At 42.9% G+C, this 26,095-nt stretch overlaps 1 protein-coding gene and 1 pseudogene across 1 annotated transcript; both read left to right on the forward strand.

The window, feature by feature from the left end:
* The first annotated feature begins 1,627 nt into the window (after nt 1-1,627).
* On the forward strand, nt 1,628-21,515 carry LOC139392835 (differentially expressed in FDCP 6-like). The gene is made up of 12 exons (XM_071141125.1): nt 1,628-1,801; nt 3,376-3,516; nt 8,307-8,495; nt 9,171-9,401; nt 9,555-9,701; nt 17,354-17,462; nt 17,692-17,903; nt 18,018-18,125; nt 18,241-18,407; nt 18,707-18,908; nt 19,207-19,297; nt 19,443-21,515. Exons 1-12 carry the CDS (start codon nt 1,706-1,708, stop codon nt 19,661-19,663), a joined length of 1,914 nt encoding a protein of 637 aa, XP_070997226.1. The 5' UTR covers nt 1,628-1,705; the 3' UTR covers nt 19,664-21,515.
* A 181-nt stretch (nt 21,516-21,696) lies between these two features.
* On the forward strand, nt 21,697-24,227 carry LOC139392836 (malonyl-CoA-acyl carrier protein transacylase, mitochondrial-like; annotated as a pseudogene).
* Nucleotides 24,228-26,095: the final 1,868 nt, after the last annotated feature.

Raw genomic sequence — 26,095 nt, forward strand, 5'->3', positions numbered from 1 at the left:
GCTGGATTATAAAGTCCAACCAATCAACCTAACTAAACACAGGTGGGAAACAGACAAGGGGGAAAAAGGTTAGAGGCAGCTAGTAGGCCGGTGACGACGACCGCCGCGCCACCCGAACAGGAAGGGAAGCCACCTTCGGTAGGAGTCGTGACATCTTTGTTGTCTTCTCTGTTGGAATTGTCGGTCCGTCTGCTGGAGAGTCAGTTCATCAGAGAATCTCACAATGTCTTTCATGGTTGTAGCTCTAGCTCTATCGGCGGCTCCTGATAACGTCGGTTGTAATGGATACGTCAGGTTTCCATTGTTCTTAGAATAGATGTTTTGGCGGTCGGTGGAAGACCTCTTTATAAGGTTCTAGAAATACAACAAAGTCAAGGAGAGTAGATCTTAGGTCAGCAATTTGAAATCCACTAACTCAGTTAGATTTTCGTACTTGAACTCAAAACGAACAATTGTTATTATCAATCTGTTAATGTTACTCAAATAGGAGAGAGAAAAGTGGTTGGGACAGACCGTCTACTCTCCTAAGGCCCGCTCATAAATCCGGACCTGTCTACAGAGTCACTCGCTTACTTTTAAGGAAACGACTTGTGAGTTTGTGGATGTGTGAGAGTGTGACTCAAACCCTGAGTGGCTGCTGGGGGATGTAAGCGTGGTGGGTGATAACGCCAACTGCATCTTTCTTTTCCCCAACGCAGTTAAGCCAAAACCACGCACCGTTTTTCTGAATAACGGGGCATTCTACAAAGACTTGAGCGCTCTCCAAGTCCGGAAATTAATATCACGAAGCGTGAAATTTCAGTCACTGATTAATAACATTTGCCCTTGTATTTCAAGATTGAAAAATATAATAGCATAATGTGGTGGACCAAACTAGCCATTAACGTCCCTTGACGCTCTAAGACTGAATGATTTGCTAATACATATTTGAGAAATTATGAATAATAAACATATGGTTTGACCTGATAATAGACTAGTAACGTTAAGTAGCCTAGGTTAACTTAGCTGACCTTCAATTGAGGGAATTCAGCAGAGTTCTCTGAAACATGTTTACAACTCATTGAAACTCTGAAAATAAATACATGGGCAAATGTTACCAAATATGATAATAATAGGCCTGCATTACGGTAGGCAGGCAATTGTTAAATTACACTTTCCATCCTTACCTTGGAAGGTCACTGTCTCTGCGCTGGGAGCGTAGTAGAACGCCTCTCTGAATAACGGGACGTGGTTTTGTCTTAACTGCGCTGGGAAAAAGAAAGACGTATGTATATCAGTGACATCAACCAAGATCTGGGGTTAATTTACCACCACCCATTTGAAAGAGAGAGGTTAGTAATTTACAAGGATGCCAGTTTTTCAAAGTCATTCAAAATTTTAACTTTGAGTGACCTAAAACATAATTATAGGTTTATAAGGTAGGCTATTAGTACCCTATATGAATCCAAATATGAAAAGTGAAATATTGATATTATATTGTGGTTTATACATTTTTATTAAGTATTTATTTTGATTATAAACATAATATTATATGCATATAGTATTTTACTTTGGTTACATAATTGTTCCTTTCTTCTCCACCCCTTTTCTTAACGTGTCCTGTTCGCCTTCTCGTTAAGTGCTTCCACTTCAGTTTGCAATACTGATCACTGCTGTGCGCCACTCCGGAATTCGGAATGTAGACGCAAAGACGTCTGTCTCCACAATGGAACTGCAATCCGAACTACTCAAGTCCATCTGGTACGCGTTCACATCGCTGGACATGGAGAAATGTGGCAAAGTGTCGAAATCCCAGCTGAAGGTTAGATTTGAAGTGTAATATTTCCAAGTGCTGAGCTTTATAATCAGGAAATGGGTGTTGAATTGCTTCTGTGCCTCTGGCGCCAGCATGTTACTCATAGTCTACAATTCACATAATAATATCCACATAATCGTTTGTTTAGATAACCTTATAAACAAACGTTTTGAGGTTTGAAGATCTGATCAAGATAGCCTTAAAATACATTGTTAGCCTCTTACAAGTTGTTATATATTGGCTATAATACATTATTCAGCGTTAATCTAGGGATGTATACCATTTAGAAAGTAAACAGTCCACCAGTAAAAATAATAATTTGCATGGATCATGCAGGAATACTGCTCATTATGAGAAACATGCAGATGAAAACATTCTCACTGGCACACAGTTTGGATACATTGGTGACTTTAATACATGGATACACCCTCCATGAGTGTGTATTCATGAAACCCTCTTTCAGTGAGTAGTCACAACAGCGGCAGCCTACACACAGAAATGGGAGCATTAAAGTCAGTCGATAGTCACCTATGCCCTCTTTTCAAAGTCCAGGACTGGCCCTCTCCCTTTACTGCAGTCAACTTGTACACATGACAACATATCAGAGTTTACTGTACAACAGAAACAGACGGTGCTGTGTGTTCAGTCATCTTCCCCTTCACTCAGTCTCTGGCCTGTCGAGTTCAAACAAGTTGTGTTCTCCCTTTGGTGAGAATCCCAGGAAATAGCAGGCAGGTGTCCAGACATGCTCACACCGAGGGGGCTGTGTGTGTGTGTGCGTGTGTGTGTGTGTGTGTGTAAGTAAGTAAGTCAACAGAGGCCTGCAATGTTGTTTACACTGCTTGCTTTGGTTTTTATCATTGACCTCTGTATGATTCATATGATTTGAGATGATTAGAAGTTGTGAACTATTTCAGTAACCACTTACATAGTGTATATAAATATAGGAATGGCAGATGTAATATTGACAGTAACATAATACATTTAAAGGGTAATTTTTGGGAGATTATCATTTGGCCAAAAGACCATCCTCTCCTCGAATCCTCCGTCCTCTCTCCTTGGTGACCCGGAAACTGCTAAGTTGTAGAGTGGTCGAGGATAGTGTCAATTAGTTTCAAATGGAGGAGTGTCCTCGCACCCTCGATAACGTCCTCCCACCGAAGAAGCACGAGTATCCTTCGCAGAAGAGTTTTGAAATCCGCCACACCCCCTTTTAAATCAGCTGTTGTTTACTTGGAGATAAGTATGCACATTTAAAAACTATATGCTACATATTATCTATAAAATGTCTAGCACAACTAGCTACGTGTGTTTTTTGAATACTTTACACATTTAATTTGGGATTCTATCCCTGGAAATGTCATTTACATGATGACGAGCGAGTGAAGAAGGAGAGTCTAATTTAATTCAAACGTATTGTTTCCACATTTCTTCTCCTCGGTTACCGTTGAGCTTTTTCAAAAGGAGCCCTAGGTGAGGAAAACTGAGGACAGAGCAGTTGAGCGAACCAATTGAGAATCTCCCTTTGACAGGCATTTTCTTCATTTTTCTCTGTGTGTGTGTGTGTGCGCATGTCGCAGGTTCTCTCCCACAACCTGTACACGGTGTTGAACATCCCTCACGACCCCGTAGGACTGGAGGAACACTTCCAAGACGATGACGATGGACCGGTGTCAAAACATGGCTACATGCCCTACCTCAACAAATACATACTGGCCAAGGTAAACTACCTCAACAAATACATACTGGCCAAGGTAAACTACCTCAACAAATACATACTGGCCAAGGTAAACTACCTCAACAAATACATACTGGCCAAGGTAAACTACCTCAACAAATACATACTGGCCAAGGTAAACTACCTCAACAAATACATACTGGCCAAGGTAAACTACCTCAACAAATACATACTGGCCAAGGTAAATTACCTCAACAAATACATACTGGCCAAGGTAAACTACCTCAACAAATACATACTGGCCAAGGTAAACTACCTCAACAAATACATACTGGCCAAGGTAAACTACCTCAACAAATACATACTGGCCAAGGTAAACTGTCTCAACAAATACATACTGGCCAAGGTAAATTACCTCAACAAATACATATTGGCCAAGGTAAACTACCTCAACAAATACATACTGGCCAAGGTAAACTACCTCAACAAATACATACTGGCCAAGGTAAACTACCTCAACAAATACATACTGGCCAAGGTAAACTACCTCAACAAATACATACTGGCCAAGGTAAACTACCTCAACAAATACATACTGGCCAAGGTAAACTACCTCAACAAATACATACTGGCCAAGGTAAACTACCTCAACAAATACATACTGGCCAAGGTAAACTACCTCAACAAATACATACTGGCCAAGGTAAACTACCTCAACAAATACATACTGGCCAAGGTAAACTACCTCAACAAATACATACTGGCCAAGGTAAACTACCTCAACAAATACATACTGGCCAAGGTAAACTACCTCAACAAATACATACTGGCCAAGGTAAACTACCTCAACAAATACATACTGGCCAAGGTAAACTGTCTCAACAAATACATACTGGCCAAGGTAAACTACCTCAACAAATACATACTGGCCAAGGTAAACTACCTCAACAAATACATACTGGCCAAGGTAAACTACCTCAACAAATACATACTGGCCAAGGTAAACTACCTCAACAAATACATACTGGCCAAGGTAAACTACCTCAACAAATACATACTGGCCAAGGTAAACTACCTCAACAAATACATACTGGCCAAGGTAAACTACCTCAACAAATACATACTGGCCAAGGTAAACTACCTCAACAAATACATACTGGCCAAGGTAAACACCTCAACAAATACATACTGGCCAAGGTAAACTACCTCAACAAATACATACTGGCCAAGGTAAACTACCTCAACAAATACATACTGGCCAAGGTAAATTACCTCAACAAATACATACTGGCCAAGGTAAATTACCTCAACAAACTGGCCAAGGTAAACTACATACTGGCCAAGGTAAACTACCTCAACAAATACATACTGGCCAAGGTAAACTACATCAACAAATACATACTGGCCAAGGTAAACTACCTCAACAAATACATACTGGCCAAGGTAAACTACCTCAACAAATACATACTGGCCAAGGTAAACTACCTCAACAAATACATACTCCAAGGTAAACAAACAAATACATACTGGCCAAGGTAAACTACATCAACAAATACATACTGGCCAAGGTAAACTACCTCAACAAATACATACTGGCCAAGGTAAATTACCTCAACAAATACATACTGGCCAAGGTAAACTACCTCAACAAATACATACTGGCCAAGGTAAACTGTCTCAACAAATACATACTGGCCAAGGTAAACTACCTCAACAAATACATACTGGCCAAGGTAAACTACCTCAACAAATACATACTTGCCAAGGTAAACTAAGTCAACAAATACATACTGGCCAAGGTAAACTGTCTCAACAAATACATACTGGCCAAGGTAAACTAAGTCAACAAATACATACTGGCCAAGGTAAACTGTCTCAACAAATACATACTGGCCAAGGTAAACTACCTCAACAAATACATACTGGCCAAGGTAAACTACCTCAACAAATACATACTGGCCAAGGTAAACTACCTCAACAAATACATACTGGCCAAGGTAAACTGTCTCAACAAATACATACTGGCCAAGGTAAACTACCTCAACAAATACATACTGGCCAAGGTAAACTACCTCAACAAATACATACTGGCCAAGGTAAACTACCTCAACAAATACATACTGGCCAAGGTAAACTACCTCAACAAAGACATACTGGCCAAGGTAAACTACCTCAACAAATACATACTGGCCAAGGTAAATTACCTCAACAAATACATATTGGCCAAGGTAAACTACCTCAACAAATACATACTGGCCAAGGTAAACTACCTCAACAAATACATACTGGCCAAGGTAAACTACCTCAACAAATACATACTGGCCAAGGTAAACTACCTCAACAAATACATACTGGCCAAGGTAAACTACCTCAACAAATACATACTGGCCAAGGTAAACTACCTCAACAAATACATACTGGCCAAGGTAAACTACCTCAACAAATACATACTGGCCAAGGTAAACTACCTCAACAAATACATACTGGCCAAGGTAAATTACCTCAACAAATACATACTGGCCAAGGTAAACTAAGTCAACAAATACATACTGGCCAAGGTAAACTACCTCAACAAATACATACTGGCCAAGGTAAACTACATCAACAAATACATACTGGCCAAGGTAAACTACCTCAACAAATACATACTGGCCAAGGTAAACTACCTCAACAAATACATACTGGCCAAGGTAAACTACCTCAACAAATACATACTGGCCAAGGTAAATTACCTCAACAAATACATACTGGCCAAGGTAAACTACCTCAACAAATACATACTGGCCAAGGTAAACTACCTCAACAAATACATACTGGCCAAGGTAAATTACCTCAACAAATACATACTGGCCAAGGTAAACTACCTCAACAAATACATACTGGCCAAGGTAAACTACCTCAACAAATACATACTGGCCAAGGTAAACTGTCTCAACAAATACATACTGGCCAAGGTAAACTACCTCAACAAATACATACTGGCCAAGGTAAATTACCTCAACAAATACATATTGGCCAAGGTAAACTACCTCAACAAATACATACTGGCCAAGGTAAACTACCTCAACAAATACATACTGGCCAAGGTAAACTACCTCAACAAATACATACTGGCCAAGGTAAACTACCTCAACAAATACATACTGGCCAAGGTAAACTACCTCAACAAATACATACTGGCCAAGGTAAACTACCTCAACAAATACATACTGGCCAAGGTAAACTACCTCAACAAATACATACTGGCCAAGGTAAACTACCTCAACAAATACATACTGGCCAAGGTAAATTACCTCAACAAATACATACTGGCCAAGGTAAACTAAGTCAACAAATACATACTGGCCAAGGTAAACTACCTCAACAAATACATACTGGCCAAGGTAAACTACATCAACAAATACATACTGGCCAAGGTAAACTACCTCAACAAATACATACTGGCCAAGGTAAATTACCTCAACAAATACATACTGGCCAAGGTAAACTACCTCAACAAATACATACTGGCCAAGGTAAACTACCTCAACAAATACATACTTGCCAAGGTAAACTAAGTCAACAAATACATACTGGCCAAGGTAAACTGTCTCAACAAATACATACTGGCCAAGGTAAACTAAGTCAACAAATACATACTGGCCAAGGTAAACTGTCTCAACAAATACATACTGGCCAAGGTAAACTACCTCAACAAATACATACTGGCCAAGGTAAACTACCTCAACAAATACATACTGGCCAAGGTAAACTACCTCAACAAATACATACTGGCCAAGGTAAACTGTCTCAACAAATACATACTGGCCAAGGTAAACTACCTCAACAAATACATACTGGCCAAGGTAAACTACCTCAACAAATACATACTGGCCAAGGTAAACTACCTCAACAAATACATACTGGCCAAGGTAAACTACCTCAACAAAGACATACTGGCCAAGGTAAACTACCTCAACAAATACATACTGGCCAAGGTAAATTACCTCAACAAATACATATTGGCCAAGGTAAACTACCTCAACAAATACATACTGGCCAAGGTAAACTACCTCAACAAATACATACTGGCCAAGGTAAACTACCTCAACAAATACATACTGGCCAAGGTAAACTACCTCAACAAATACATACTGGCCAAGGTAAACTACCTCAACAAATACATACTGGCCAAGGTAAACTACCTCAACAAATACATACTGGCCAAGGTAAACTACCTCAACAAATACATACTGGCCAAGGTAAACTACCTCAACAAATACATACTGGCCAAGGTAAATTACCTCAACAAATACATACTGGCCAAGGTAAACTAAGTCAACAAATACATACTGGCCAAGGTAAACTACCTCAACAAATACATACTGGCCAAGGTAAACTACCTCAACAAATACATACTGGCCAAGGTAAACTACCTCAACAAATACATACTGGCCAAGGTAAACTAAGTCAACAAATACATACTGGCCAAGGTAAACTAAGTCAACAAATACATACTGGCCAAAGTAAACTATCTCAACAAATACATACTGGCCAAGGTAACCAACCCATCATACCCAATTGAGGATTTTCACATTGAGATTAGTGAATTCCAGTCCATTCAGGAGATGAATTGCATTGCACTTGATCTTAGTTCACCCAAAATTACATATTGGTTTCCTTAACCTGTGAGCAAAACCGAAGCATGCATTGCTGTCTTACCTTGTCCATAGACTGCTTACAGGGTTTTGAAACCAATATGTAATTTAGTCATTTGGGTGAACTATTCGTTTAACATCTAAAACTCTTTACCAGTACTAATGAACAAATTAACCCCTGGTGTGCTGCACCCAGGTCAAAGAGGGTGCATACGACAAGGAGACGTTTGACGACCTGTGCTGGATGATGACCATGAAGAAAAACTACAGACCTAGCAGCGGCCAGGGGGGGCTGCTGTGCTCCCTGAGAGACTGCTTCAAACTTTTCTGTCTCTTCAACCTGCTGTCGGAGGACCACTACCCACTCATCATGATTCCCCAAGAGGTGAGAGGGTTGGCGGGATGAGGGGACCAGGGAGAGACTGACCTCCATTGGCACATTTAAATATAAAGCCAGATAGTATCTTTCAGAGAGAAAAGAGATGTACAGGTAGGGAGGAAATAGTTCATCTGAAAAAGAGGGAGAGAGCAGTGGGAAAGGAGGAGAGCTGAAGATGGAGGGAGAATAGAGGGTTAATAGACACACATACAGTACTGTATATAAACAGTAAGAGAATAGTCGTAGTTATGCAGTCCAGTGGCCATTTTGACGACATAGTGTGCTTTGATGCTTGCAGTATACAAACTGTATGTTTATCGATTAGCCCCTTGCTCAGTGGAGGCTGCTGAGGGGAGGACGGCTCATAATAATGGTTGAAACGAGCCCGTCCTCCCTAATTATGGTACCACCATCCTCCTGTGCATTTGCTAAAATATCTCTACTCTAGGTCCTTACTTCCTGTTTTCCTCCCACTAAGCAGGAAGTCAGAGTAGAATAAACCAATATGAGGGAGGTTTGGTTTCCTGTTGATAACATCTGCAGGCTTTATGAAGATGTGTTGCAACTTGCTGACCACAGCATTATCCCTTTACTAGATCACTTTCTGAATATGGGTCCCAGCAAATTCACCCATAGAAGGATAAAGATATTTTCTGACTTGTAACACACACACACACGCAGGTGGAGTACCTGATGAAGAAAATCTCCACTGCGATGAACCAGGAGTGGGACGGCAAGCCCCTGGAGGACCTGCTATCCCAGGATGCCTCTGTCCAGGAGGAGGGCATGTCGGTGTGGGTGTTCCTGAATCACATGGGCGCCGGGAGGCTGCTGAGGGTCAGCAATGCGGGTGCCTTCAGTCTGGCTCTGGACCAGGTCTTCTTGGAGATGTACCACAATGTCCTCAAGAGGGTGAGTTGGTGGGACTATATGGATGTGGCTCCGGGTGGGGCTGTGTGTGTGGGCTGTTTTTATGTGTGTTTGCGTTGAATGAAATTCACATTACAGGGACAATGATCGATCCATCTCTCTCCCTCTCTCTCTGTCTGTCTCTCTCTCTCGCAGGGTTACATGTGGAAAAAGGGACATGTGCGCAGGAACTGGATGGAGCGTTGGTTTGTACTCAGGCCATCCTTCATGGCCTACTACGCCAGCGAGGACCTGAAAGACAAGAAGGGAGAGATTCTATTGGACCAGTATTGTGTTGTGGAGGTAATCTTGTTATTCTGGTTCATCTTTCAATCCACAAAACCGGTAGAAAAAATCTTGGCTAGGATAATTTCATTTTTTTTGCTAATGGCTGAGTGAATCGCTACTGTGTACCTGAGACTGAGAAGTACACTATATATACAAAAGTATGTGGACACCCCTTCAAATGAGTGGATTTGGCTAGTTCAGTCACACCCGTTGCTGACCAGTGTATAAAATCCAGCACACAGCCATGCAACCTCCATACACAAACATTGGCAGTGGAATGGCCTTACTGAAGTGCTCAGTGACATTCAACTTGGCACAAGTCAGTTTGTCAAATTTCTGCCCTGCTAGAGCTGCCCCGGTTAACTGTAAGTGCTGTTATTGTGAAGTGGAAACGTCTAGGAGCAACAACAGCTCAGCTGCAAAGTGGTAGGCCACACAAGTTCACAGAACGGGACCGTTAGGTGCAAAAAATCGTCTGTCCTCAGTTGCAACACTCACTACCGAGTTCTAAACTGCCTCTGGAAGCAACGTCAGCAAAATAAGTGTTCGTCTGGAGCTTCATGAAATGGGTTTCCATGGCCGGGCAGCCACACACAAGCCTAAGATCGCCACGCGCAATGCCAGGGGTCAGCTGGAGTGGTGTGAAGCTCGCCGTCACTGGACTCTGGAGCCGTGGAAACGCGTTCTCTGGAGTGATTAATTATACTTCACCATCTGGTAGTCTGACAGACATCTGGGAGAACGCTGCATACCCAAATGCATAGTGCCAACTGTAAAGTTAGGTGGAGGGGGAATAATGGTCTGGGGTTATTTTTCACGGTTCGGGCTAGGCCTCTTTGTTCCAGTGAATGGAAATCTTAACGCTGCAGCATTCAATGACATTCTAGACGATTCTGTGCTTTGAACTTTGTGGCAAGAGTTTGGGGAAGGCCCTTTTCATGTTTCAGCATGATGATGCCGCTGTGCACAAAGCCAGGTCCATACAGAAATGGTTTGTCAAAATCGATGTGGAATAACTTGACTTGCCTGCACAAAGCCCTGACCTCAAGCCCATCGCACCTTTGTGATGAATTGGAACGCCAACTGCGAGCCAGGCCTATTTGCCCAACATCAGTGCCCGACCTCACTAATGCTCTTCTGGCTGAATGGAAGCAAGTCCCTGCAGCAATGTTCCAACATCTAGTGGAAAGCCTTCCTTAGAAGAGTGGAGGCTGTTATAGCAGCAAAGGGGCGACTAAATCCATAGTAATGCCTGTGGTTTTGCAATGAGATGTTCGACGAGCAGGTGTCCACATACTTTTGGTCATGTTTAGTTTTTTTTTTAATTCAACTTTTATTTCTACAGGGTGGGTCACCATTGAGACCAGGGTCTAATTTACAAGGGATCCCTGTGAACATAGCACCTGGCCTAAATAGGTGTGCGTTTCTTTTTCTTCTAGATCCCTGTGAACATGAACATACAATAAATAATATCAATACAATAAATAAAGCAGGATTAATCAAAACAAACACAACTCTCACATCACCTCCCTTAAACTCCATCTAAGCTGTCCAGTGGAGAGCAGTGAGTGTAATTTCAAGGTGACCTGAAGGCCATTCCATGAGCTGGACCTCCAGAAGCAGTCGGTCCAGAGAGCGGGTCTGAAAATGGCTGGATCTTCAGTTAATACGTGAGCTGATTTAGTTGGGGGGAGTCCCTGAAGAACCGCTTTATGTACAAAAAGTAACCAGTGCTGGACCCTTCTGGTAGTTAGAGACTCCCAGCCAACGGAACTATACAAAATGCAGTGATGTGTACGGAACATTGTCCCCAGTGATAAAAATAAGTGCTGAATGCTAGTTTGAATCTAAAGGTTTTAAAGCAGAGGCTGCCACATGCAAGTACAGCCTTGGCCAAAAGTTTTGAGAATGACACAAATATTAATTTCCACAAATTTTGCTGCTTCAGTGTGTTTAGATATTTTTGTCAGATGTTACTATGGAATACTGAAGTATAATTACAAGCATTTCATAAGTGTCAAAGGCTTTTATTGACAATTACATGAAGTTGATGCAAAGAGTCATTATTTGCAGTGTTGACCCTTCTTTTTCAAGACCTCTGCAATCCGCCCTGGCATGCTGTCAATTAACTTCTGGGCCACATCCTGACTGATGGCAGCCCATTCTTGCATAATCAATGCTTGGAGTTTGTCTGAATTTGTGGGTTTTTGTTTGTGGGATTAAGGTCTGGGGAGTTCCTGTATCACTTTTGCCTTATGACAAGGTGCTCCATCATGCTGGAAAAGGCATTGTTTGTCACCAAACTGTTCCTGGATGGTTGGGAGAAGTTGCTCTCGAAGGATGTGTTGGTGCCGTTCTTTATTCATGGTTGTGTTCTTAGGCAGAATTGTGAGCGAGCCCACTCCCTTAGCTGAGAAGCAACCCCACACATGAATGGTCTCAGGATGCTTTACTGTTGGCATGACACAGGACTGATGGTAGCGCTCACCTTGTCTTCTCCGGACAAGCTTTTTTCCAGATGCCCCAAACAATCGGAAAGGGGATTGATCAGAGAAAATGACTTTACCCCAGTCCTCAGCAGTCCAATCCCTGTATCTTTTGCAGAATATCAGTCTGTCCCTGATGTTTTTCCTGGAGAGAAGTGGCTTCTGTGCTGCTCCTTCTTGACACCAGGCCATCCTCCAAAAGTCTTCGCCTCACTGTGCATGCAGATGCACTCACACCTGCCTTCTGCCATTTCTGAGCAAGCTCTGTACTGGTGGTGCCCCGATCCCGCAGCTGAATCAACTTTAGGAGACGGTCCTGGCGCTTAATGGACTTTCTTGGGCACCCTGAAGCCTTCTTTACAACAATTGAACCGCTCTCCTTGAAGTTCTTGATGATCCGATAAATGGTTGATTTAGGTGCAATCTTACTGGCAGCAATATCCTTGCCTGTGAAGCCCTTTTTGTGCAAAGCAATGATGACGGCAAGTGTTTCCTTGCAGCTAACCATGGCTGACAGAGGAAGAACAATGATTCCAAGCACCACCCTCCTTTTGAAGCTTCCAGTCTGTTATTTGAACTCAATCAGCATGACAGAGTGATCTCCAGCCTTGTCCTCGTCAACACTCACACCTGTGTTAACGAGAGAATCACTGACATGATGTCAGCTGGTCCTTTTGTGGCAGGGCTGAAATGCAGTGGAAATGTTTTTGGGGGATTCAGTTCATTTGCATGGCAAAGGGGGACTTTGCAATTAATCTGATCACTCTTCATAACATTCTGGAGTATATGCAAATTGCCGTCATACAAACTGAGGCAGCAAACTTTGAAAATTAATATTTGTGTCATTCTCAAAACTTTTGGCCACGACTGTAGATTACATCACCATAATCAAGTACTGGGAGAAGCATTGCTTGAACAATCTTCCTTCTACTTTCCAAAGTCAGGCAGGATTGGTTTCTTTTATAGAAATCATCTTAATTTTCAACTTTCTTGTTGACACAATGTGTGTTTTAACAGGGTGCTTATCATAAATCCAAACACCCAAGTATTTATAATGGAGGACTTGTTCAGTTTTGGCTCCCTTCAATGTGCAAATATGTAGGTCCTCAAAGTTAATATTACGAGACCTGGAGAACAACATAAACTTGGTTTTATTAGCATTTAGCACTAGTTTAAGATCAGTAAGCAATTTTTGAATGGAGTCAAAACCATGCTGAAGGTTATGAATGGCCTGCTGTTAAGAGGGGGAACAGGAGTAAATAACTGTATCATCCGCATAGAGATGAATGTTACAGGTTTTAACAGAGAGACCAATATTATTTATAGAAATAGTGAAGAGAACAGGGCCAAAAATCGACCCCTGCGGTAAACCTTTCATAATATTGAGGAAGCTAGATTTGATACCGTCAGTACAAGTTGTGTCCTGTCCATTAGATAGTTATTGAACCAACTGCAAGATGCCTGACCTAGCATATTTCACACAACCTTTGTACAAGTAAGAAATTGTCAGCAGTATCAAATACTATTGACAGGTCAATAAATAAGGCATCACACTGATTTTTTTATGGTGTAAACAATATAGCACATCATCTAGACAAGTGTAGCTGCTGATACAGCACTATGTCTGTTAATCTGTCTGCATATTTCAAGATATGGCATATGGGGATGTAGTGAGATACCCAAAGGGCTGGATGATTCTCTTGCCATCACTCATCTTGAAAAAAGGTATACTATATTTAACAAAAATATCCACCTGACTGGTGTGGCATATCAAGAAGCTGATTAAACAGCATGATTATTACACAGGTGTACCTTGTGCTGAGGACAATAAAAGGCCACTCTGAAATGTGCAGTTTTGTCACACCGCACAATGCCACAGATATCTCAAGTTAAGGGAGCATGCAATTGGCATGCTGACAGCAGGAATGTCCACTAGAGCTGTTGCCAGATAATGTAATGTTTATGTATCTACCATAAGCCGCCTCCAACGTTTTAGAGAATTTGGCAATACGTCCAATCGGCCTCACAACCGCAGACCACATGTAACCACGCCAGCCCAGGACCTCCACATCCGGGGACCTTGACCTGCGGGATCGTCTGAGACCAGCCACCCAGACACTTGATGAAACTGTGGGATTGCACAACTGAAGAATTTCTGCACAAACTATCAGAAACTATCTCTGGGATGCTCATCTGCATGCCTGTTATCCTTACCAGGGTCATGACCTGACTGTAGTTCAGCATTGAAACCAACTTCTGTGCCTAGAAGGCCAGCATCCCGGAGTCGCCTATTCACTGTTGACGTTGAGACTGGTGTTTTGCGGGTACTGTTTGATGAAGCTGCCAGTTGCAGACTTGTGAGGCGTCTGTTTCTCAAACTAGACACTCTACTGTACTTGTCTTCTTGCTCAGTTGTGCACCAGGGCCTAGCGTAAATCTGCCATTATTACCAAGGTTCACATTTTGGACTAGACATTCAGATTGCTTAGGGACAGAGGTAGTGAGAGATACAGAAACATTTAAGTTGTCCTTTGTAAATATGGCGACTCCTCTGTCAGATCCAAAACATTATAACCAGCCAGAGACACATCAGTATCCAGTCTTATTTAGCCAAGTTTCCCTCAACCCCTCCCATCTATCTCTGAATACCATCCAGTTTTGATTTCTATTTGCCATATATTTTTAACTGTGCTGTTTCACTAAAGTTATGAACCTATATACATTTTACGGACAAGGTATATTTTTGCATTAGTTATCTTGTTTTTGCCATACATTTTTCAACTGTGCTATGATGTTTCACAAAAGTTCTGAACCTTTCTATTTTCAAAGTTTCTACAGATTGTAAATTAAATATATATTTTTTTGCTAAAAGTATTATTATATTATTGATTGTCTATGACTTTTCAAGTCACTCAGCAGTGCTATCTGCAGAGTTAGCTCCAGGTAAATGTTGCAATTCTTTAACCTTTCCTGGACCTGTGACCAAAAACAAGCTACATATGGATAGTACCAAAACAAATGATCTAATGATTCTGTCTTTTTGCAGCAAAGTCTGCAGAGCTGGGATGGTTTTATCCCCCATATATACACTGCTCAAAAAATAAAGGGAACACTTAAACAACACAATGTAACTACAAGTCAATCACACTTCTGTGAAATCAAACTGTCCACTTAGGAAGCAACACTGATTGACAATAAATTTCACATGCTGTTGTGCAAATGGAATAGACAACAGGTGGAAATTATAGGCAATTAGCAAGACACCCCCAATAAAGGAGTGGTTCTGCAGGTGGTGACCACATACCACTTCTCAGTTCCTATGCTTCCTGGCTGATGTTTTGGTCACTTTTGAATGCTGGCGGTGCTTTCACTCTAGTGGTAGCATGAGACGGAGTCTACAACCTACACAAGTGGCTCAGGTAGTGCAGCTCATCCAGGATGGCACATCAATGTGAGCTGTGGCAAGAAGGTTTGCTGTGTCTGTCAGCGTAGTGTCCAGAGCATGGAGGCGCTACCAGAAGACAGGCCAGTACATCAGGAGACGTGGAGGAGGCCGTAGGAAGGCAACAACCCAGCAGCAGGACTGCTACCTCCGCCTTTGTGCAAGGAGGAGCAGGACGAGCACTGCCAGAGCCCTGCAAAATGACCTCCAGCAGGCCACAAATGTGCATGTGTCTGCTCAAACGGTCAGAAACAGACTCCATGAGGGTGGTATGAGGGCCAGACGTCCACAGGTGGGGGTTGTGCTTACAGCCCAACATCGTGCAGGACGTTTGGCATTTGACAGAGAACACCAAGATTGGCAAATTTGCCACTGGCGCCTTGTGCTCTTCACAGATGAAAGCAGGTTCACACTGAGCACGTGACAGACGTGACAGAGTCTGGAGACGCACTGGAGAACGTTATGCTGGTGTGGTTGGCCCTGGGTTCCTCCTAATGCAAGACAATGCTAGACCTCATGTGGCTGGAGTGTGTCAGCAGTTCCTGCAAGAGGAAGGCATTGATGCTATGGACTGGCCCGCCCGTTCCCCAGACCTGAATCTAATTGAGCACATCTGGGACATCATGTCTCGCTCCATCCACCAACGCCACGTTGCACCACAGACTGTCCAGGAGTTGGCGGATGCTTTAGTCCAGGTCTGGGAGGAGATCCCTCAGGATACCATCCGCCACCTCATCAGGAGCATGCCCAGGGAGGTCATACAGGCACGTGGAGGCCACACACACTACTGAGCCTCATTTTGACTTGTTTTAAGGACATTACATCAAAGTTGGATCAGCCTGTAGTGTGGTTTTTCCACTAATTTTGTGTGTGACTCCAAATCCAGACCTCCATGGGTTGATACATTTGATTTCCATTGATAATGTTTGTGTGATTTTGTTGTCAGCATATTCAACTATGTAAAGAAAAAAGTATTTAATAAGAATATTTCATTCATTCAGATCTAGGATGTGTTATTTTAGTGTTCCCTTTATTTTTTTGAGCAGTGTATATATAAAATGTAATTGGTTGCAAGAATTTTGTATAATAATTTAAATGGAACAATTTTAAGTTTTGAATCCGGCGTCGTTTTGTGTATCAGTTCATAAACCATGTGCCATGGAATTGGTATTTCGAAAATCACTTCCCAACTATTTTGCAATCTCTATGTTACAGCTGTCCATTTTTGGTCCTTAAATGAAACTGGTATACTTTTTTATTTATCAGAATTTTATTTAATCACTTTTGGTCTTTAATGCACGGCCGACAGACAAGTTCCTTACTGTTTCCCTCTTCCATTTTTGTGGTTTCAGATATTACCAGAGTGTCCACATTGGTTTGAGAGGTCAGAGTTCAAGATCAAACTTCTGGCATTTACATGAATCAGTCCAACACCACAGCTGCAGGATTTCATATCAGTCTAATATCAGCACACTATGCTCAGTTGGTAACCCCTTATTTGAAAATACCATAGAGTTAGCTTGAATTGGTATAGATACATGCTTGTCTAGATCTGTACCATTGGGCCTATATTTTGAACTAGGATGTGGATTACAACAAGAGTCAATGAGGGTTACCTGTTGCGAGCCTGATGCTAATGCTGATCATTTATGGTTGGGATTAGCTGAGCGGAACTTGGGGTCTTGATAAGTCAATGTCACCCTGGTAGTCAACCACCAGTTGTCCTCTCTTTGTCTTAGGCTATTCCAGACAGGGATGGGAAGCGTTGTCTCTTTTGTGTGAAGACCACCAGCAAGACCTATGAGATGAGTGCTGCCGACCAGAGACAGAGAGTGGAATGGACCCAAGGTGAGGGGATGTGAACAAGTGTAACGCCCTGCCTGAGACACAAGCCTAATTGTCGTCCCCGGACCAAGAGGATATCCTGTTAACCTAATGGTTAAAACATTTGGTTGGCACGCGGGAGACCCCTCGGTTGAAAAGCATTAGGGAAATTTTTTTTTTTCTGATTCTCCTGTGTGTGTGTGTGTGTGTGTGTGTGTGTGTGTGTGTGTGTCCGTGTCCTCTTTCTCCCCAGCCTTGCAGACTGCCGTCCGTCTCCAGGGTGAGCGCAAGTCCTCCCTGCACCAGGAACTAAAGCTGAAGAGGCGGGTCCAGCGCAAGCACAGTCAACAGGAGCGTAGCCTGAGTGCCAGCAGCAGCCGCGGCAGCCAATCAGAAGAGCTTACCATTCAAGATCTGGAGAGGGAAAAGGAACGGCAAGGACAGGAGATAGAGAGTATTATTCAGGTGAGCAGGAGGGAGAGAGAGTGAGAGAAATGATGAGTGGGGGGAAAGAGGGAGTAATGCATACATAGTATACAGTACCTAACATGACATGTAGGATGTATTTGTGTCCCACAGCACCAGCGAGAGGTGGAGGCACGGCGCAGGGAGGAGGAGGAGAAAGAGAGGGAGCAACAGAAGGAAGTCCAGAGAGAGTTGGAGAGACAGCTAGAGGAGGCAGAGAAGGTGAGATCATGTACTGAAGAATGAGGTGTGTGTGTGTGTGTGTGTGTGTGTGTGTGTGAATGCATTCAGTGTACATGTATTTGTGCCTGATTGCCTGTCTGCGTGTGTTCCCCAGTTGCGGGAGAGCATGCAGGCTGAGATGGCAGAGAAGGAGAAGGAGGCCGAGCAGCAGAGGAAGCGGATCCAGGAGCTGGAGCTGACCCAGCAGAAACTGGAGGCTGCTCTCAACACAGAGATACAGGCCCACATGGAGGAGGAGAGAGTCAGGCTGGAGCTAGAAGGGTAACACACCTACACAAACTTATTTCAACACGGAGATACTGGCCCACATGGAGGAGGATATAGTCAGGCACACACATGCGCACACACACGCGCACACACACACACACACACACACACACACACACACACACACACACACACGGCTGCAAGACTAAAGTCACGGATCAGATCACCAAACGTCCCTGTCTATTGCATTAGAATGGTCTTCTGTGTCCTTATATCCCTCAACCTCTCTCCTATCTATCATTTTATCCCTTTCTACTGTCTCTACCATTGTCCTCCTTCCTCTCGTCTCCCAGGGTACTGCAGGCAGAGGAGGAGAAGAGCAGGCAGTGTCTGCTCCTCCAGGAGCAGCAGGAGGCATCCCGCCACTTCAGCCCCACGGAGGAGGCCCCAAACGGAGCTAAGGAAAAGCGGCCGGCCCCCTCTGCCCTCCACTATGCCTCCCAGGAGCTCCAGAGCCTCCGAGAGACCCGAGAGAGGAGTCACCAGCACCTGGAGGTGAGAGCAAGGAGATGAGAGGTGGAGGAGAAGAGGTGGCAGGAGGTGAGGGGAGAGCAGGATAAAGATCCATGTTCAGGATCTTTTTATGTGGGAACTACAGTGGACTTTAGGCAGCCATAATTTCCACATTGAAAACGCTTTATAGGATTATTTGCAGGTGGAATCGTTGCATAGGGCACCTGTAAGTCAATAACAGCCAGTAAATGATAGATGGTAAAACAAAGTGCAACTGACATCAACTTTGTAACTAGCAGTATGTTCTCATGTCCTTGTTTCCTTCTCTCTGGGTCTGTAGGAAGTTCAGGAGAAGCTTCGTAAAGCCAGCAACCATGTCCGACACTGGAACGTTCAGCTCAACCGCCTAATGAAACCCATCGCACCTGGGGGTAATGCTCTGCCATGTCTCTCTCTCTCTCTCTCTGTCTCTCTGTCTGTGTGTGTTGCAATAAAAAAAAATACTACAATAAGAAATAATATTTGATGGACAGTCAATAAAATATACTAAATATGGTATGCCATATCTTTTGCTAGACAAGTTATCATCGTTGCCAGCGAAAATCACCTGCCCCAAACAGGAGGGTGCGTTAGCCAGCAGTGAGTTTATCGCTAAACTCCAACCAAGAGCCAATCAAGAAACTCAGCAAATACTTGAGAGCCAATCGGCTACAGAAGAGAAAGGGCTAAAGGAACAGGTGGAAGCTATCACCCTGTCAGAGCCTGGGGGATCACGATGTGTCATGGGTAAATTGTGACTGACTCACTGACTGATCTACAAATAATATTGTAGTTATTTGTGATGCAAGGATCTTTGCAGATCAGTCATTCGGCAGTCTGTACTGTTGGCTGCAATGTCGAACATTCCCAGTTGTTTTACATGTCAACAGTCTGGCCGAGTTCCTGCCCGACTAGATGTGCAGGTGTTGCATTGCATCAATCAATGGTTGCGTGCTACATCATCGACTGTGCAGTCGGGCATCAGATTTCTACATCATATGAGGTGCTAAGCTGATCTGTTAAATACCAATCCAGGCTTTGTAAGATCTGGAACGTAGTCGGGGAGGAACCTGACCTCTACCAATGGTAGTGCTGACTAGGAGATTAGTAGGATCTGTAAGAAATAAATTGATCGAGGAGATGCTACCTGTGCAATAAGAATGCTAATTTTAGTATCTTCCTTCACAAAAAATCTTCCGTTCCGTATGAACATGACCAATGATGAGGACTATGATTCTTGGCAGGTGGACCCAGTAGCCTATACACTACTTCAAGAACTGAGAAACACCTCATCAACCAACTGACTGTTCAGATTTCCATCTTGCTAGGGGACAACAGTCATTGTAAATGATAGAATACCAAGCATAAACGACAGGTTTGAATTTCTGTACAAAAGAAGTGTGCGTACTAGTATGTAGTGTGTGAACAACGTGATTGCTCTCTTCTCCATTTGATACAAGGCTGTCTAATAAACCCATGTATGCCATTTTTTGTCAGGAAAGGAAAAGTGTCATGTCATGAAAAATCGGGACACGCAAATATGTACAGTCCCCTTTTGAATTAGGCCTAATATTCAGCACAACTTTTATTTTTGAAATTCAATCTCTTTGAAATAATGTCTTAAATCCTTTTGAAAAATACGTCTGTGGCTTACATATACCCATACCGATGCCTAATATATGTAACATATGTACTAATATTTAAAATAAATATATCTAAATACATGTCTTACTATATGTGACATATGTACATGAGTATCACACATCATACAGAATATCGAGTGGTTGATGTTTTTTCGATACCGAGGTAAAGACAGTCTCAAGTTGGATATTCGATGGATATTCGCGCTTTCAAACCTTAATAGCTTTCAAACCACAAATAAGTGTCATTATGTTGAAAAAATTGCACACACCATTGCACAGGTCTTATTTTCACGATTTGGATATTAATTTGCTTTCCAAAGCTAATAAACATGTGGAAATGTGAGCAGCATTTTCTATTCCTAGTTGAATTAGTTAGAGCGTAAACAAAGTACAAAGGTTTTTACATATACATTTCAATAGCTCATTGGTATTGTGATCTACCTGACTCAAACCAGGTTCAGAATGTCCACTCAATGAGCCTACACATTGCACACCCTTTAGTTAGTCAATTTTACACCGCATGATTTTACAGTACACAAACAAGAGCGTGCAATATAGAAGGGTACATTCTGCACCATGTTTGAAGTCACTAGGTCACATGACCAAGGAGCCATTGAAATTTTACATTTTGAAAAATTAATGTAAAATCATGTGAGATGACAATGGACAAACTAAAGGGTGTGCAAGGTGTAGGCCCACTGATTGGACATTCTGAACCTTGTTTGAAGTCACTAGGTCACATGACCAAGGAGCTATTGAAATTTTACATTTTGAAAAATGCATGTAAAATCTTGTGAGATGAAAATGGACAAACTAAAGGGTGTGCAATATAGAAGGGTAGTTAGTCAGTGGACATTATGAACCTTGTTTGAGTCCAGTAGGTAATATGACCAATGAGCTATTGAAATTCAAAAATGTAAATAAATAATAAAAAATATTGCGAGATATAAATTGACAAAAAATAAATGTGTGCAATGTTTGTCACTATGTTGACGGTCCAACAGGCGAATATCCAACCTGTAACTGTCTTTACCTCGATTTTTTCGATAGCCAACAGAAGTTGAACATATTTGTTTGTGTAGGTAAATAGGTCTACCAAGCAATGGATAAAATATTCAAACAATCACTTGCAATATTTCTAAGTAAAGATTGCTATTTCAATATGAGTATTTTTGACGTCTTGTGATGTTTTTGTTTGATTTCTTGTGAATCTGCAACACACCCAAACACTGACCTTCGTTCTACGTTAATTGAACGCGACTTTCCCTCCCAAGCAATATGGCTGCGCCCAGCGCCAATTGATGGTCTCACGGAGTATATAATATGAGTTCCTTGAACTTATATAAACCTGCGAACCACTTTGGTGGACACCAAATTTAGAGATTGCATGTGGCAATACTATGCACATTAATGTCGTGGTCCTGCGAAAAGGTTTATCAGTCAACATGAGTGGCGCTACCCTACACAACATGATGAGGATACCCTCAATAACGGAGCTTAGGTCATTTCCCTTCTTGTGCAGGAAAGTGTCAAACAACCCCCATCAGCATGGCTCCCAGAACGGGACACAAACATCACCCGAGACCAAACTCCTGGAGAATGAGCCCACGGAGGAAGAGCAACGGAGACCCAAAAAGAAACCGAGCGAGTGTTCTGTGCTGCTCTTCCCCGGGCAGGGGAGTCAGTTCGTAGGTATGGGTCGCGGGCTTCTGAAATACAGAAACGTCAAGGACATGTTTGGCGTCGCGCAGAAGATACTGGGCTACGACTTGCTGCCTCTGTGCCTAGATGGACCAGAGGAGGAATTGATGAAGACAGTCCACTGTCAGCCCGCAGTGTTTGTCACATCACTGGCAGCTGTGACGAGGCTGAACCACGAAAATCCAGCGGTAAGCCATATAGTAGTTGCAATGTCTGTAGCCGCTTATGCGCCGATGCTGTGTGAGTTGCATGTTATTTAAAGTTACAAGTGTGCATTTAATGGCAAAGTATACATTAAATATATGTTTAACTATACAGCCTAAGACACCCTGATGTTTTATACCAATAATATTATTGTATTTATCTACAAACATCTTGTCGTCATATGCGACCTCATCCATCTCAAGGCCATTGAGAATTGTGTGGCTGCTGCAGGATTTAGTGTGGGAGAGTTTGCAGCCCTGGTGTTTTCTGGTGCCATGGATTTCGCAGAAGATGAACCTCAATAGTCCATCCAATGTTGTGCTATACTTAATTATGAACGGACGGTAAACAATTCTAAGTCGCCATAGTTTTCTCTTTCATCCTACAGCCCTGTATGCGGTGAAGGTGCGAGCAGAGGCCATGCAGAAAGCGTCAGAGTTGATCCCTAGCGGCATGCTGTCGGTAATGGGACGGCCCCAGGCTAAGTACAAACATGCCTGTTTGCAGGCCAGGGAGCACTGCCTTAGCCTGGGCATCAAGGAGCCCGTCTGCAGCGTGGCCAACTACCTTTTCCCCGACGGGAGTCATCGCTGGCCACAAAGAGGTAGTGGATGGATGGGGAGTCCATTATTCTTTGGAGTTGGGTCACTCTCTTGGGCCACAACATCCTGGCTTTACGTACCTCACATTTATTTGAGATCAGAGTCAAGCAGGCTACAGGCCTACTTCTCAGATATCTAAATGGGTTAGGGGAATGGACTAGGGGTGGAATTGGGAATGAGTCAGACACTTCCTCCCTCCCTCAGGCACTGGACTTCCTACAACAGAACTCGAGGAAACTTCACTTCCTGCGTGCGCGGCCGCTCCCGGTGAGTGGGGCCTTCCACACAGCACTGATGGAGTCTGCCACCGAGCCCCTGAAAAATGTCCTCAGACAGGTGGAGGTACCGAACTTCATCAATCAGTCAATAATATATTTTCAATTTTCAGTTGGTCAATGTACTGTGCAGCCAGGACGTTACAATACACAGCATACGTCAAGTATAGAATATCTCCAGTCGTGTTGGTTGAAGTATGGTGGAGTTTACAAGATTTGATTCCTAACATGGGCCACAGACAGATTGTCAATTGTATAAGTCTGGTTAAAAACATTTACAGTTTCCCTACATAAATGCCAAAATACATTTAAAGGAGTGGAAAAATCCTTTACCAAACCCGTCTCTCTACCCATCCCAACTTAGGTACGTCGGCCCGAGATCAACGTGTACTCCAACGTGGACGCCAAGCGCTACATGCATGAGGGCCACGTGCGCAGGCAGCTGGCCAAGCAGCTGGTGTCGCCAGTGAAGTGGGAGCAGACCCTCCACGAGGTGTTTGAGAGGACCCAGGGTCAGAGCTTCCCCCACACCTATGAGGTGGGCCCCGGGAAGCAGCTGGGGGCCACGCTGCAGAAGTGGAACATGAAGGCCTACAAGAGCTACACACACGTGGACGTCACCATCCACAATGACTGAGAGGATTATGGTCTGAGGAGTAAGACGGGACTCATGGATTTGTGAAGAGACTCATATCAATACAGTACAGTCTACATACTGTACATTATACATCCATTGACAATCACCCAAAATGAGTAAAACAGTACTAAAGACATTGACACACATACATTACCTACAGTATACTTCCTTCAATGTGACAGAAATGACTCTGTCCATATGAACTCATTCAAGTGACTTTGCACCAATAAATAAATACCTGGTATTTATGAGTCAAGTCAGTTTGGTTTTTCTCAAATCATTAAAAAATAATTTTCCAGTGTCCATTTAATGGTGTAATAGGCTACATAAGATAGTTGGGGCAATTAAATGTCTAACCTGTAACAGGCTTAATCTTCATAGAAAAAACTGCAGACCAGCAACAGTATTTAAAACATGCATTAGTTGATAAGACTATAAAAACTGTGATCCAGCACAATCAATTCAATAACACACACGGTATTTCTTTTTTCTTAAAGTCTATAGTAAAAATTGTTTAAAAATATCACTCAATTAGGAAATTGTCCAACAATTGTAGCATTGAACATTGTAGCCAGAAGTCCAGCCAAGGCCCCCCTCAGTGCAATGGTTAGCCTTTCTACTCCTTCCACAATGCAGTGCAAATGGTTGCCGTGGCCACCAGTGCCACAGTGGCAAGCATTGCTTTGGCCCAACCAGGGCAGTTAGCAGGTTGAATACTGGAAACCTGTGTAGGGGCAAGGGACAACACATGAGTAGTAGTAGTAAGAGACGTATCCCCTACCCCCAATGCACATGAGATGTGAGGGAAGTAGATACTGTAGGTATATGTAATATGTTGTTGGCTCTTACCCAAGCCTCTGCTCTCTGTGTAGCCTGCCTGTGGACAGCGGAGGCCACGCCGGGCAAACTCTTCACTCCCCAAAGCTGTCCTTGTATCCCCCTGATAATGAGTTACATGAAATCTTTGTTAACCATATTTTCATATCGCGTGTTAAATATTTCTTATGTGCAAAATAAGCACTGATTTACTAGTTGTTTGGCACAATACATCCTGGTCTTTGAGCCCTCTCACCTGTAGATGCTTCTAGTCAGGTCATGGGCAGGACTTGTCACATGGAGAGTTTGTGGCACAGGCCACTGATTAGGGTGTCTCTCTGCCCATTCACGGTCCAGTCTGTCACCCATCTCTGCCAGCTGACGACCTGTTGTCCGGGCAGCCCAGGCATGGATCCTAAAGGAGGGACGGACAGAAATGAAGAAATGCGTTCTTTATTCCTTGAGGTAATCAGTGATTGGGTAGCAACAAAGTGTTCACTTCCAACCATTTTGCTTTCACCCATAATGTCAGATTAGTGACTACTTCAATGGAGGAAGAAATTAGGGTTCAAATACCACCTTTGAATGTCTGTTACATCATTATAAAAGATAACATCAGCCAAATATGTGTATGTGACCAGTACAATTGGATTTGATTTATGACAGAGTTTGAGTAAAATGTAACAATTTCTTATCTCGTATTGTCTGTGTAAACTGATCAAGCGGTCAGGACTGGGGTGACGTAGCCTCTACCTGAGATTCACATCAGACAGGGTGACATTGTCCACCTCACTAGGTCCAGCCCTGAGGGAAATGGCACGGCGTCGCTCTCTTCTGTGTTCCACCATTTTGTTTTCTGATAAAGAAAAGAGTTTGCCACACACATGTCATGAGTTTCAGTGTGTTGCACTCCTAAATTATGTTTTTTTTGTATGTGTGTTAACAGGTGAGTTATTGCACCTAGGCGTGTGTGTGTGACCATGGTCATAATAACTTTAACGCCCATAATTATCTACCTGTGTAAATATTGAGTCATGTGACCAGAAGTGTGTTGTTGGGGAGATTAGTCAGGTCAGTGCACACAAACTTTCCTCATCCTGAAAAGATGTCATCTTCAGGATTCACTGCACAGGATGGGCTCAATGAGGTTTCAAGATACAGTGTGTAGCGCATGCGAGTGTGTGTGTGTGTGTGACCTACATTAGTGCATGTCAGTTTTTACTAGGAATCTCGATGTGAAACACAAGAGAGTTTAGTGTTGAACACACCCCTGGCTCTGCTCACCTGTCCCTAAGCTGTTCTGTCCCTCTGC

This window comes from Oncorhynchus clarkii, chromosome 33, assembly GCF_045791955.1.
Source record: "Oncorhynchus clarkii lewisi isolate Uvic-CL-2024 chromosome 33, UVic_Ocla_1.0, whole genome shotgun sequence".
In the NCBI taxonomy this organism is placed as follows: domain Eukaryota; kingdom Metazoa; phylum Chordata; class Actinopteri; order Salmoniformes; family Salmonidae; genus Oncorhynchus; species Oncorhynchus clarkii.

Bases quoted from the DNA above. Each gene is read 5' to 3' on its own strand.
- LOC139392835 (XM_071141125.1), top strand. From the start codon at position 1,706: ATGGAACTGCAATCCGAACTACTCAAGTCCATCTGGTACGCGTTCACA. The intron at 18,126-18,240 runs GTGAGATCATGT...TGTGTTCCCCAG, and splicing joins AGCTAGAGGAGGCAGAGAAG to TTGCGGGAGAGCATGCAGGC. The intron at 18,909-19,206 runs GTGAGAGCAAGG...CTGGGTCTGTAG, and splicing joins GGAGTCACCAGCACCTGGAG to GAAGTTCAGGAGAAGCTTCG.